The sequence below is a fragment of the Heloderma suspectum genome, chromosome 3 (genome assembly GCF_057233095.1).
Source record: "Heloderma suspectum isolate Gila_16-S chromosome 3, 16-S_ref, whole genome shotgun sequence".
Classification (NCBI taxonomy): domain Eukaryota; kingdom Metazoa; phylum Chordata; class Lepidosauria; order Squamata; family Helodermatidae; genus Heloderma; species Heloderma suspectum.
Genome location: NC_139460.1, coordinates 185,700,731 through 185,714,643, shown reverse-complemented (window position 1 = coordinate 185,714,643; position 13,913 = coordinate 185,700,731). Strand labels below are relative to the sequence as shown.

Sequence of the window (13,913 nt, the reverse complement as noted above, 5' to 3'; positions counted from 1 at the left end):
CTAAAAACATAAAAAACAAATATGCAAATCACTATAATTTTAATTTTTTAAGCATTCTCAGCCAAGAGCACCTGCCCACAGAGGAAGCTACCTGATAATCTCTATATGGTTCAGTGCTCTGGCCTGCTGTTTCCAATAGGCCTTCACTATGCACAGATAATTCTGCCATGTCTTTGTATTGGGTATGATTTGGATTATTGTTACTCCTGATGCAGAAATGACCTCAAAAGATGCAGGCCCAGAACAGTAACCCAGGGGGAGTGGGCTCCTCCTCTGCAATTTGCAGTTGCAGTATTGGGAAGACCTTAAAGCCTCTTTGCCTGCAGTGGCTGTGGGGAGAATTGCACTTTAGCGAATGAGCCTTACATCTCTATGAAGCTCAGTCCTGGCCTGCGAACCTCCAAGGTTTTATAGCCACCTTGGATTTTTGCTGCTGTCAGTGTCAGGGCACTGGGTTTTGAGGGTGCATCAGGTGCCTCCTGAGTAGGAGATGTGGCTCTGAGGTTTGGTCCCAATCCTGCAAACCCCCATGGTGTTATAGGCATCTCCCCCTTTTTGCTGCACCTGGAAGTTTTGCTCCCCTGGGGTAACTGTGCAGGGTTTTGACGGTGCAGGTGCCTCTCAACTAGGAGAGCTGTGTGTGGAGTTTGGTCCCTCTCCTGTAAACCCCCAAGGTTTTCTAGCCATGCCCCCCTTTTTGCTGCACTTGTCTGTTTGCCTTCTGAATTTAACTTTAGTTTCCTCAGACACTAATTCACATTTGAAATTGCAGTTCCTGGGTAAGCGGCAAATGAAAAATATACTCCATATCTCTGTAAGGTTTCTGTCTGCTACAACTATTAAATAGTATCGCAGACAAGATGGTAGCTTGAGGCACCCTGCAGGATAAATATCGCAAGATTCAATGGAAAGTACTCAGTGCAAGTACTTCTGCAAGCCCTCTTCCGTACATAAAGTAAGGGAAGAACGTAACCACTGCAGTTAAGCACCTCGAAGTCAACTTCTTTTAGGTGATACAGAAGGTTTTAGTGAGAGAAGATTTTTGCTGAGAGGTCAATATTCACACTCTCTCTATCTTCCCAACACAGATTGTCCACCAGAGTAGCTAAAGCTGTCAGTATGTTGCATATAACCACTGGCCACAGATCCCCTTTCATGAATAAACCCAGCATGTTAATCTTGTTGCTTCAAGAAAAGTATGATCCTATCCCAAACAGGCAGATCTTTCTCAGCAAGATTGTAAGGTCCTAATCTTCATCACTCCAGCTGGATAAATCAAGTTCTTATCACATTAATTTTATTTAGTAATGTGTTTCCACAGGTGAAGCGACTTACAATGGGTTGGTATGCTCAGAAAGAAGAGCTGGCTTGAGTTAACTATGCATGGTTTAGGTATAAATACTGTATTCACTGCTTAGTGCATTCTAAGCTCAGTTGCAAATTTGCAACTTCCTTAGCCTTTGGGTGGACTTCCTCAGTCTCAGGCTGCTGTGTATCTGTGAATGCAAGGCTGCCTGATCCCAGCTTGGTAATGTATTTAAAGTTGGGCATGGCCTGTTGGTTAGCTTGGAACAAATTATGGTACCCTTGAAAGGAGGATGCAGCGAAACCATTTTATGGAGATACTTGGCGATGACTCAAAACTACAATAATAGAAGCCCAGCTAAAATATATGCCACAGGTTAGGAAAGGTACCACCAAGTCCAAGAGGTCGCCAGTATGGTTATTGAGCAGTGTTAAGGGAGCTATTAGAGAAAAGAGAGCTTCCTTCAGAAAATGGAAGTCTCACCCAGGTGAGGAAAACAAAAGGGAGCACTAACAATATCAAAGCCAACAATAAAGAATTCTTTAAATTTATCAGAGGCAGGATACAAGCTAGGGAGGCAGTTGGATCATTGGATGACAATGGAGTTAAAGGAGTACTGAAGGAGTACTGAAGCTGAATGAATTCTTTTCATCTTCAGCAGTCTTCACTGCAGAAGATATAGGACAGAAACCTGTGCCTCAACTGATGTTTTCAGGAAGGGAGGCTGAGGAACTGAGGGAAATAGTGGTAACAAAAAATGAACTTCTCAACTTTATTGTTGAATTGAAAGCAGATAATCACCGGGCCCAGATGGGTATCCATCCTAGAGTTCTCAAAGAACTCAAATATGAAATTGCTAATCTTCTAATCAAAATATGCAACATGTCCCTAAGATCAGCCTCCATACCAGAGGAATGGAAGATGGCCAATGTAAGACCAATTTTCAAAAAGGGATCCAGGGGGGACCCGGGAAATTACAGGCCAGTTAGCTTAACGTCTGTTCCGGGTAAATTGGTTGAAGGTGTTATATTAGTAACATATTAGTAACGTTAGTAAGCATATAGAAGGACAAGTCCTGCTGAAGAAGAATCAACACAGCTTCCACAAAGGTAAGTCCTGTCTCACTAAGCCTTTAGAGTTCTTTGAGCGTGTCAGTAAACATGTACACAGGGGTGAACCGGTAGATATTGTTCACTTGGACTTCCAAAAGGCTTTTGAAGTAGTCCCTCACCAAAGACTCCTGAGCAAACTTCGTAGTTATGGAATAAGAAGACAGGTCCTTTTATGGATCAGTAACTGATTAAAGAATAGAAAGCAGAGAGAAGGAATAAATGGAAAATTCTCCCAATGGAGGGAAGTAAATAGCGGGGTCCCACAGGGATCTGTATTAGGACCAATGATTTTCAATCTGCTCATAAATTATCTGGAATTCGGAGTGAGCAGTGAAGTGGCCAAGTTTGCGGATGACACCAAACTATTTAGGGTGGTTAAAACAAAAAGGGATTGTGAAGAGCTCCAAAAGGATATCTCCATTGGGCATCTAAAGCAAGTGTAAAGTGATGCACGTTGGGGCCAACTTCAGAGATAACCTGATGGGATCTGAGCTAGTGGTGACCGACCAAGAAAGAGATCTTGGGGTTGTGGTGGACAGCTTGATGCAAATGTCAACCCAGTGTGCGGCTGCTGTAAAAAAAGAAAGCTCCATATTAGACATAATTAGAAAAGGAATTGAGAATAAAACTGCCAAAATCATACTGCCCTTATGCAAATCTATGGTGTGACTACACTTAGAATACTATGTACAGTTCTGGTCACCACACCTAAAAAAAGGTACTGTAGAGCTGGAAAAAGTGCAGAAAAAGGCAACTAAAATGAACAGGGGCTGGATCATCTCCCCTATGAGAGGAGGTTATAACAGCTGGGCTTGTTTAGCTTGGAAAAGGGAGGGTAAGGGGTGACATGATAGAGGTGTACAGAATTATGCATGGTGTGGAGAATGTGACTATGGAGACATTTTTCTCCCTCTCTCAAAATACTAGAACCTGGGGTCATCCCATGAAGCTGATTGGTGGGAGATTCAGGACAGATAAAAGGAAGTACTTCTTCACACAGCACATGGTTAAACTATGAAATTTGCTACCACAGGATATAGTGATGGCCACCAGTTTGGATGGCTTTAAAAGGGGATTAGACAGATTCCTGGAGGAGAAAGTCTATCAATGGCTACTAAGCTCGAGAGCTGTGTGCTACCTGAGGCGGTATGCCTATGTACACCAGTTGCTGGGGAACATGGGTGGGAGGGTGCTGTTGTGCTCCTGTCCTGCTTGTGGGTTCCTGGTCAACAGCTGGTTGGCCACTGAATGAACGTTGGACTAGATGGACCCTTAGTCTGATCCAGCATGGTCCTTCTTATCTTCTTTTCCTATAGCTGAAGGAGCTGTCTCTAAACAACCACCTGCTTCCAAATCTGTTCTTGTTTCTACTCAAGAAGAAGAGACTAGTTCAGAGAGTGATTCAGGTGAGTGCGTTGTACACAAGCAATCAAGTTCTCTGGATCCTTCATTACTGTGACCTTTACTGAGAGAATTATTTATCTTTATTAGTACGGGGAACAATCAGTGAGACAGGAGTATTTTCTCTTTGATATTACCCGCTGCTTGCTCTTGATTTGTCCAGCTGATGCAGAATTACTTGCAAAGGGGGGATATCTTCCATACTAGAAAATATGGTAGCTTGAACAATTATTCTAGTGAGTGGATTGGGAGCCCCTGTTGTGTCTGAAGTTTGTGTCTGGAGTCCTGACTGTAAGAATGCTGGGGGTGGGGGAAAACTGTTAGTCAACTCTTTCTATATGTGTTTAGAGGCCAAGCTGTTTGTGAAAGTGCCCTTTCCTTGTGCAAAGTGCCCTTTATCATGTTCACTTTTCTGTGCTCTAATTGTGCTTAACATGAGGACACAGAAAGGAGCCCTGTCATCTGACTTGATTTCCCTGTTTGGGGGTGGCGGAGTGGGTTATATACTACTGATAGTATTCTGTGATCAGTTGCAGAGTTTCTCTGAATCCTATACTTTGTAGCAGCGTGAATGGGAGGGGGCAGGCTTTTGCCTTCCACGGAGTTCAGTGCTGGAGCCAGAATTGGGGTCTGAGGGAATATAGAATTAGCTGTATCTGCTCCTTGTCCACTACATCCTTGTCTCTGTCCTGTTTGGGAACCTGATGTAGTTGCACTAGTAGATCTCCACTGGCAGAGGTGTATCTTGAGAGATGCTGGCATAACAGTGCTCCTGCAATATTCTAAAGCCCCCAGCTGGTGTATTTGAAGTACAGGATTAGCCCTATGTCTATTTGTACTGAAAAATTATCATTAACTGTTTTTGTTCATTTAATTTAAGAAATATGTATGCATCCTTGAAGTATATTTCAAGTATATTTGTCTCTTCTGTAAAGGACCTTTATACTACTGTGCCAGTAAGCCATATCCCTAGCAAAGGGATAATCATAGAAGACAAAATGGCACTCCAGCCAGCTTGCTGTTTTCCTGGCCTCCCTGCTTGGGAATAGGGCTACATGGTATAATGTGATTATGCAGCCTTGCAAACCATTTATGAAAACATGATTGTCTGCTCTTAATAGAGCTGAGAGAAGTCGAGGAAAGATTTCTCTGCTTGTTCTTCTCACAGTGGGAAGAACACAGTGGGAGCATTAGAACTGATATCCTACCTTAAGCCCAGTGGATGCAGCACTACTTGGTTTGCTACATAAACATATTGTTTTCCTCCTATTGTAGCCTTAAGAGTCACATTTAAGGTTAGGCTCTTTCTTAAGGTAGAGGAATTAAGGGTGTGTATACAACATAGTTTGCTATTCTGCTCACTTGAGCACAATTGCTGCTTGCTCTAAGCAAGCTGATGAGTAGCTAACTGACAATCTTTTTTATGACATTTTTTATGACATATTTTTATACTGCCTAGTAGCCTAAGGTATGCACTGTTTAAGACATCAAGCTATACATGGCTATTCATGCTTTCTCCACTTTCTGGAGCTGGCTCTTTTTTGCTTAATATCATTCATGAAAACAATTCAGTATCCATCCCCACAATAGGGTTGTTGTTGTGTCTTATAGTCTATTGATGTTGGCTTGGATCCAAAGGTTGTGTGAACAAGATCAGGTAACCTCCCTTGTGGACTGTGGGAATGCTATGGACATAATATACCTCAACTTCAACAAAGCTTTCCAGTAAAATTTCCCGGTGGCTAGAAATTTGGTTTCTTTCTAAAAAGAACTTGGAATGTTAGAGCACAGCATAAGCAAAATGTCTGTGGTTTGCCATACTATACATTTTCATGGTCTGGTCATAGTTATGTAGATTCCTGCATGCACATGCACACACACCCACACCCTTTAAGATAAGCAGAAGCCGACATGCTGCAAGTACTAAGCTTGATTTTCTACCACCACCATCCTTTTGTCTTTTTGTTATCCTTTTGGCTTTACAGATAGCCTTACCAATGAGCCTTTGGAAATACACTCATGATTAGTGGCTCAGATTTCCTTTTGAAAAGAATGGCTTTATGAACAGTCACTCATCTAATCTATTCTTTGATTTTATGACTACTAACTTGTGCTTTTGTTAGCCACAGAGGAGGTGCTTGCTGTTTAAAAATAGGTGGATATTCTTGCAGCTATTGCTAAATTATTCTGAAATAGGGTTTTAGTAGCTACGTTCGTGATTCAAATTGGGGGCCCAACACAATGCCCACAGATGCCACTGCAGCTGTAAGGCCATACTGAGGTGTCCACTAGACCATTTTTTCCTTATGCAAGTGAATAGAGTGATTGCACTATTCACGAGTGGGGGGAAGCCTGCCCTGCTGAAAAATGGTTGGAGGGGAAAGGACCCCCTCCCCGCTCCCCATCAAGGACCGTGGGGATATGGGGTTCTTTGCAGGGAATGGATTCACTTGAATGGATGCGGGGAGGTGCCCTGCTGAATAACATCTGTGTGGGGGGAATCCCATCCTCTGATAAGGACCCTTGGGGCAATGGGTTCCATGGCAGGGGATGGGTTCTATGTCCTCCAGCTGTTGGTATGGTAGCTTCCCTGCCATGCCCATGCAAATGAATGGAAAACTCACTCTGTTGACTTGCATGAGGGCGGGGGGAAAATGCTCATTCTCTTCCCCCTCATTCTCTCTCTGTCTTCCCTCTCCCCTATTTTTTATCTGTCTTCCTTTTTTCTCTATGTGTGTATGAGAGAGAGAGAGAGAGCGCTACACACACACAATATGTATGTGTGTGGAAGGCACTCCCAACATTTTGTAACCTGCTTATACCCCCATGACAGCCATTTTCTGACTAGCCACACTCACACACAGTAGCCATTTTGTGGTTATGCTGACAGGCCCCAAATAGTTAGACAACCTGTTCAAAACATTAGGATATTGTAGTGTTTGATAACTGAGTAAAAGATTAACCATTATAAAATTGAGTTGTAGGTCATTCCAGTTCCTGATCAGTAAGCATGATTTATCTCATGTGCCACTCTTTATAGGTGATTAGCATGGCCAGGGACTCTAGAATTACTCTAGCACCTGACAGGCAGGCATTCTTAATCTAATCCTCTCCTGAAATATTGATGTTTTTTCTTTTTCTTTGATATCCAATATTTGGGTATTGAAAATTTGATATCCAGATTTGTCACTCTGTATGTACACCCTCTTCCCCAGTCTAAATTTGAACTGTGGAAATAATGTGGACCTGACTTACTTGGTGCTGGAGAACTGGCTTTATAAATGAAATTCAGTTTTTATTGGAAATTTCCACCCTAGGTACCGACAGTTCTGAGGATGAAGTTCCTGTGAAGTCTGCAGCTACAAAAACAGCGAAGAAGCTTCCTGGGGTGGTGGTAAAGAAATTAGACATCAGCTCTGAGGATAAGAAAGCTCCTAAAAAAAAAACTGGTGTAAAGACTACCAAAACAAGCTCCAAATCTAGTATCTCTACCTCCAAAGCAAGCAGTTCAGACTCGAGCATCTCAAGTAGTGAAGAGGAACAGAGCAAGCCTGCCCTGAAGTCAGCTAGCAAATTGGCAAGGGGCAGCAATGTGGTAGTTGATAAGCAAGCACCAGCTGACAGCAGCAGCTCTTCTGATAGCTCAAGTGATGAAGAGTGTAAAATGGAAGGAGTGGGAGTAAGAAAGAAAGTAAAAAATAGCTGCAATACTTCTGAGAAAAAGAAACCAAAGTCTTCATCCACCCTTGTGGGCAAAGCAGCATCAAAGAATGTAGCATCCGAAGTGGCTGGTGTTTCAGAGAGCAGCAGTTCTGATGAACGGGCCATGAATGGAGGTAGGTCACAAGTCATGAAGGAAATATTAAATACCATGTATGGACTAGTTCAGACAGAATGCTAAGGACGCCTGCAGCCAACATCCATCCAGCCTACAGTCCCCCTCCCTGCTGCCCACGTGCTTAGTGCCAGAAGAAGCTAAGGAGTGTACTAGGTAATGCAGTCTTCAGCTGTTCAAGCACTAAGCAGCTGGGCAGTGGGGGAGGCGAATGATGGGATCTCAGTGCAACAGGAGGGGAGGTTTTTCTGAATGCTGAAATGGGAGAGGGGACTGTGTTAAAGAGGGGAAGGGGGAGCCCAGGCCCTGTCCATAGCCACTTGTCCACAGCCTTGGGGTCAAAAAGGTTGCCCACCTTTGTGCTAAAACATTGTTTAATGTTACAAGAATGACCCTAGGCAAGCTGATGTATGGAAGTTTTGCTTTTTAAAAAATTAACTCTGTCATTCATACTATGGTTACAAAGTACGGCTTGTTTCCACTAATCATAGTTAAGAATAATGGGGGAGGGGGGGGTTGGTTCAGACTAAGCTGTGGTAAATGCAAGCAAAAGCTTTGATCTCCTTGTGGCTGTCCCAGAGGAGGAGAAGGGAGTCTCATCTTCATAATGCTAAAACATGGTTTAGTGTTTGATGTGAACTAGCTCTGTCCATGAAAGAAGGACCTCTCCATTAATACTGTGTGTGTAGCTTTTCCCCAGGAATTGTAGGCATTTTGTCTACTATTGGGCAGCCATACCGGTCACTAAATTTGCACCAGGTGTAGGTCACAGCAAAGTATTTCCTACTCCTTCCCTCCCCCCAGCTGATTCACCCGGCTGCTACTTAGTCCAGTAATGAATCTCCTTCCTGGAGTCTGTGATTGTGTTGTGAGGTGTGACTGTGTTGAAATCTATTAACTGTGGAAAATGTGGCAGGTGTGCTCAAGAAGAAGCAGAAAAGGGAAGTTGAGCAGGAGTTGGAGACACCAGATGCCAAGAAGGTGAAACCCAGAACACCACACACATTCCCCAAGATGAAACGGGTGAGTAATAAAGAAGGGGGATCTAGCGGTGATTTTCCCTCAAAAAAGCTGCAAAAGTTTTTATTTCTGGCTTAGTTCAACTGTCCTGAAGAACTTCAGAAATTAGTTATACCTTGGGCTCATCTTTGCATTGTCATGACAGCTACTGCAGGAAATACCAAAATAGTAATTTACCAGTTTTTTTTCTCCAACAGCAGTCCAGTCCTTTCCGCAGAGTAAGAGCAGAGGAGGTAGAAGTGGATGTGCGGGTAGCAAACAATTCATTTGATGCCAAGGTAGGAGGAGTATCAAGTTGCATGCCTCAAATAGTAGTCTGCGCAAAAGTTAAGATAATGTCCAGGAACTGCTTTCTTAAGGGAGCCTGTGGCTCAGAAGCAGAACTTGTTTTCAGTAGCTGCTTAATGTTGTTTTGTGGGCTGGTGGTCACTGATTGTCTCATCTCTCCCAGAAAGGAGCTGCAGGTGACTGGGGTGAAAAAGCAAACGATGTTCTGAAATTTACAAAAGGCAAATCTTTCCGACATGAGAAGACGAAGAAGAAAAGGGGAAGCTATTGTGGTGGCACCATCTCTACACAGATAAACTCCATCAAATTTGAGAGTGACTAAGCTTCAGTTGTGTCTACAAGATTCTTGAGCTATGTGAAATGATAAAACTTAGTGGATATCTCTTTTGCAAAGCATTGACTTACAGAACCCCTTGTACTGTTAACATAAAAGGACAGTTGCCAGTTTACAATGTGGCTTTTGACAGGGATGCGTGATTGTGCCCTTGGGATTGCCCAGAGTTTCCTGGTTGTGTACTGTTTTATTTTAGATGGCAAGAGTTCAGTTTTTGCATGCCTGATAAGTACATGTGATTTGGGTAAACATGACTTTTGATTTTCCAACAAATCTAACATTAGGTATGCATTGAAGGTAACATACAATCAATATTCCCTTCCTATTCCACTACTCTTTCTTGGCAGGGAATGAAATCTGACCTGCTGTTTAAAGGATGCCCCCTTTTCTGCCCCCTCATACCATTTAATATTCCTTATTGGAAGCCTTTCAAGTAGAAAACCTTATCACTTCCCATAGTTTTTTTTTCTTCCAATCTTCTCTTCATTTGTGGCATTCTGAAAGCATTTTCATGTCCTCCCAAGAGCTGGGCAAGTTGCCTGAACCCAGGTAAATCTCCCTTTTCCTTAAATGTTCTGGCTGTGGCTACTAGGGGTGCACGAAAGTCACTTAACCTGGTCTCGCAGCTTGCTTCGTGGTGGGGGGGAGGCGCTTCGCTGCTCCCCCCGAAGTTCAGGCTGGGGGGGAGGCTTCCCTCCTCGCGCAGCCGAAATTCAGGCCAGGGGGGAGGCTTCCCGCCTCGCCTGGCCGAAATTCAGGCCGGGGAGAAGTGCCCCGTCTCCCCGGCCGCGAATTTCAAAAGAAAAAAAAAACGCCCCTGTGATAGGCTACGTAACGATTAACGTAGCCTATCACGGCTAGATCTGCAAAGTCAGCCGTGATAGGCTACGTTAATCGTCACGTAGCCTATCACGGGTGACTTTGGAAAAAAAAAAGCGTACGCAAATGGCGGCCCCCATAGGGAGCCGCCATTCGCGTTCCTTATTTGGTCCCTGTAGTCTACGTAAAGATTTACGTAGACTACGGAGAAAATAAGGGCAACGCTATTTGCGTTGTCCTTATTTTCGCCGTAGTCTACGTAAATCTTTACGTAGGCTACAGGGACCAAATAAGGAACGCGAATGGCGGCTCCCTATGGGGGCCGCCATTAGCCGTACACGCTTTTTTTTGTTTTTTTTTCAAAGTCACCCGTGATAGGCTACGTGACGATTAACGTAGCCTATCACGGCTGACTTTGCAAATCTAGCCGTGATAGGCTACGTTAAATCGTTACGTAGCCTATCACAGGGGCGTTTGTTTTTTTTTTTACTTTGCTTGTAATGGTGGCGGTGGCAGCTGGTCGAAAGACCGGCTGCCGCCCCTGCCCCTGACGAAGACCTGCCGAACCGCCGCTGGGACCCGCCGCCAGGAGGGACATTCGTGAAAGGTAAGTCCCATCCCGGGGGGGGGGGGGGAGAATTTCTCCCCGAACAACCTTCGGAGGACCGAATGCGTTGGCGCTCGGCCCCCCGAAGTTTCGGGGAGAAATTCTCCCCCATCCCTAGTGGCTACTGAAAATCACTGCCTGTCCCAAATTTAGTTTTTGACCAATTCTTTCCATAGATCAGAGTTCAAAATATATGTCTGTTGCCTTTCTGTCTCTCCAAACCAGACAGTTAAACAGCTGCAGGGTGAAGGGCCATTCATGCATCTTTATGTTGCTAATCATTTGATGCTGTCAAAGAGAAGTAATACATCTTGCATAGTTGTTCTGCAAACTGAATGTATCACCCACAATGGCCTCTGCTTTATTTTGATAGTATACAGTTGCCCCCAGTGAACGCTTTGTTCATTTGTCTGCTTTGCTTTTAGGGAATGTGATGGCTTTATTGCCCAGCCAGTCTAGTTCCTGTTAAAGGCTGCTTTGACATGTTTGCAACTTGAGCCATGTTAATCAAAGTTGATCTTGCTGCATTTGGGCCAGAGAAAGTCAGCTGCCTCCCTGGGATTCCTTTCTCAAAGTGAGGTCTTGAGAGAACCCAGCTTGTTATGGGAAGCTGGGTCTGTGTGAGAAGTACAACTTAGTAACAGAAGGTTGGGGGAGATGGAGAGGTGCTTGTAGGGAATTTTTTTTACAAGGGGAAGCATTCAGTTGTTTTGTCCCCACTCGAAGTATGAAGTGGTACAATCCAGAAACAGATTTACTGTGCATCAAGTTTGCTGTTGAGATATTTCGTATTTTGTCTGCTTTCAGTATCACTGTTCAAAATCTCTCCACAGTAAATATTGCACCAGCATTATGAGAGTTAAAAAAAGTTATAAAGTATCTAAAGGCCCAAACAGGCTGGTTTTTTTTTTACATCCTTAGGTCTTGCCTGTTTGTGCTTTCCAAGGGAATGGTACAAGGTACTGTTAAGATCTGATGTTAAGGTACTGTTAAGATCTGATGGACACCTTCCGACCTGAGGGGCTCATCTTCCGGCGTCATACCTTTTAGCCTTGTGATACGTTCCATGGGGTTTTCTTGGCAAGAATACTGGAGTGGGTTGCCATTTCCTTCTCCAGTGGACCACATTTTGTCAGAACTCTCCGCCATGACCTGTCCATCTTGGGTGGCCCTGCACGGCATATTATGGCTTCACTGAGTTACGCAAGCCCCTTCGCCACAGCAAGGCAGTGATCCATGAAGGGGGTTTACTGTAGTGCTACGTGGCAAAATGGATATTCCCATTATTGTTTCAATCTATTGCAGACTCTACCCCAGAGACCCCAAGGAATGCTGTGAACCAGTTGGACTTGAGGAGCTGCCCCTGGATAAGTCCATGGGTGCTATGACAATCAAACACTTGAGCTGTACTTGCAAGGTAGTCTTGGTGTGGATGTTGGAAGTCCCCAAGGACTAACACCCTAAAGTTCTTCTTCGTGGTCTCTGTGCATCATACATATGGGCTCTGTGCCTGCAGGGAGCCTCAATTCAGGAAACTTCTACAGTCAGGGCCAGAAATATTGGAACAAGGATAACTGTTTTGGCAGTTGGCCTCTGTACACCACCACACTGAAGTTGAAGCAAACATACCCAGATGGGAGTGAAGTCAAGACTTTCAGCTGTAATTCAAGGGCTTTGACAAAAGTGGGGCCGCGGTGGCTTAGTGGTTAAGATGCTGAACTGCAGACCGGAAGGTCGGCAGGACAGCAGTTCGAGACCCAAGTGCCGCGTGACGGAGTGAGCTCCCGTCTTCAGTCCCAGCTCCTGCCAACCTAGCAGTTCGAAAGCAAGAAATTGCAAGTAGATAAATAGGTACCGCCTCGGTGGGAAAGGTAACAGCGTTCCGTGCACCTCGGTGTTCAGTCATGCCGGCCACATGACCACGGAAGCGTCTTCGGACAGCGCTGGCTCTTCGGCTTAGAAACGGGGATGAGCACCGCACCCTAGAGTCGGACACGACTGGTTGGGGACACCTTTACCTTTTTTAACCATTCAGCAAGTACAGCCTGTGGCATACACCCCCCCCCCCATCGTTGGTGGCTCATAAGTAATGGAATGAATGGCTGACAAGCAGCTGCATGGCCAGGTGTGGCCTGTTTCCTGGGTACCCCATGACCAATCAAGCAGATAAAAGGCCTGGAGGTGGTTCTGAGGGTTACATTTGCATTTGGTAGCTGTTCACTGGAACTCCCAACATGAGGTCCAAAGAGGTGTCCATGCGAATGAAGAAGGCCATCATTAGGCTGAGGAAACAAAATAAACCCATCAGAGAGATCGCAAAAACAGTGGGAGTGGCCAACACAACAGTTTGGAACATCCTGAAAAAGAAGGAATTAACTGGCAAGCTCAGCAACAGCAAAAGGCCTGGAAGACAACTAAAGTGGATGACCACAGAATTCTGCTCATGGTGAAGAGGAACCCTTTCACAACATCTAGCCAGGTCAAGAACGCTCTTGCGGAGGTAGGCATGTAATTGTCAACATCTACAGTCAAGAGACAGCTTTATGAATATAAATACAGAGGATTCACAACAAGGTGCAAACCACTGGTAACGCTCAAGAACCGAAAGGCCAGATTAACCTTTACCAGCAAACACCTAAAAAAGCCTGCCCAGTTCTGGAATAAGATTCTTTGGACTGATGAAACCAAGATTAACTTGTACCAGAATGATGGGAAAAGTATGGAGAAGGAAAGGAACAGCTCATGATCCAAAGCATACCACATCATCTGTCAAACATGGTGGAGGCAGTGTTATGGCATGGGCATGTATGGCTGCCAATGGAACCGGGTCACTGGTGTTTATTGATGACCTGATTGCTGATAAAAGCAGCAGGACGAATTCTGAAGTGTAGAGGGCTATACTTTCTGCTCAGATTCAGCCGAATGCTGCCAAACTGATAGGACGCCACTTCATATTGCAGATGGATAATGACCCAAAACATACAGCAAAAGCTATCCCAGCATTTCTGAAGGCAAAGAAGTGGGATGTTCTTCAATGGCCAAGTCACTCACCTGATCTCAACCCAATAGACATGCTTTGAAGGCAGAAAGACCCTCAAACAAGCAGCAGCTGCAGTAAAGGCCTGGCAAAGCATCTCGAGGGAGGAAACACAGCATTTGGTCATGTCCATGGGTTCCAGACTTCAGGCAGT

The 13,913-nt window shown here is 44.6% G+C and overlaps 1 protein-coding gene across 8 annotated transcripts in view; it reads left to right on the top strand.

Moving 5' to 3' along the window:
• Positions 1 to 9,342, top strand: part of NOLC1 (nucleolar and coiled-body phosphoprotein 1) — a 41,979-nt gene extending 32,637 nt beyond the window's left edge. For 2 of the 8 annotated variants that reach the window (XM_084845171.1, XM_084845169.1), the window contains exons 9-13: positions 3,735 to 3,824; positions 7,137 to 7,655; positions 8,571 to 8,677; positions 8,875 to 8,952; positions 9,130 to 9,342. In XM_084845171.1, the coding sequence (XP_084701297.1) occupies positions 3,735 to 3,824; positions 7,137 to 7,655; positions 8,571 to 8,677; positions 8,875 to 8,952; positions 9,130 to 9,171 (836 nt within the window). In that variant the 3' untranslated portion in view covers positions 9,172 to 9,342. Of the gene's footprint in view, positions 1 to 3,734; positions 3,825 to 7,136; positions 7,656 to 8,570; positions 8,678 to 8,871; positions 8,953 to 9,125 lie in introns of all 8 variants that reach the window. The other 6 variants (XM_084845166.1, XM_084845165.1, XM_084845168.1 and 3 more) reach the window with 3 other exon arrangements.
• Positions 9,343 to 13,913: the final 4,571 nt, after the last annotated feature.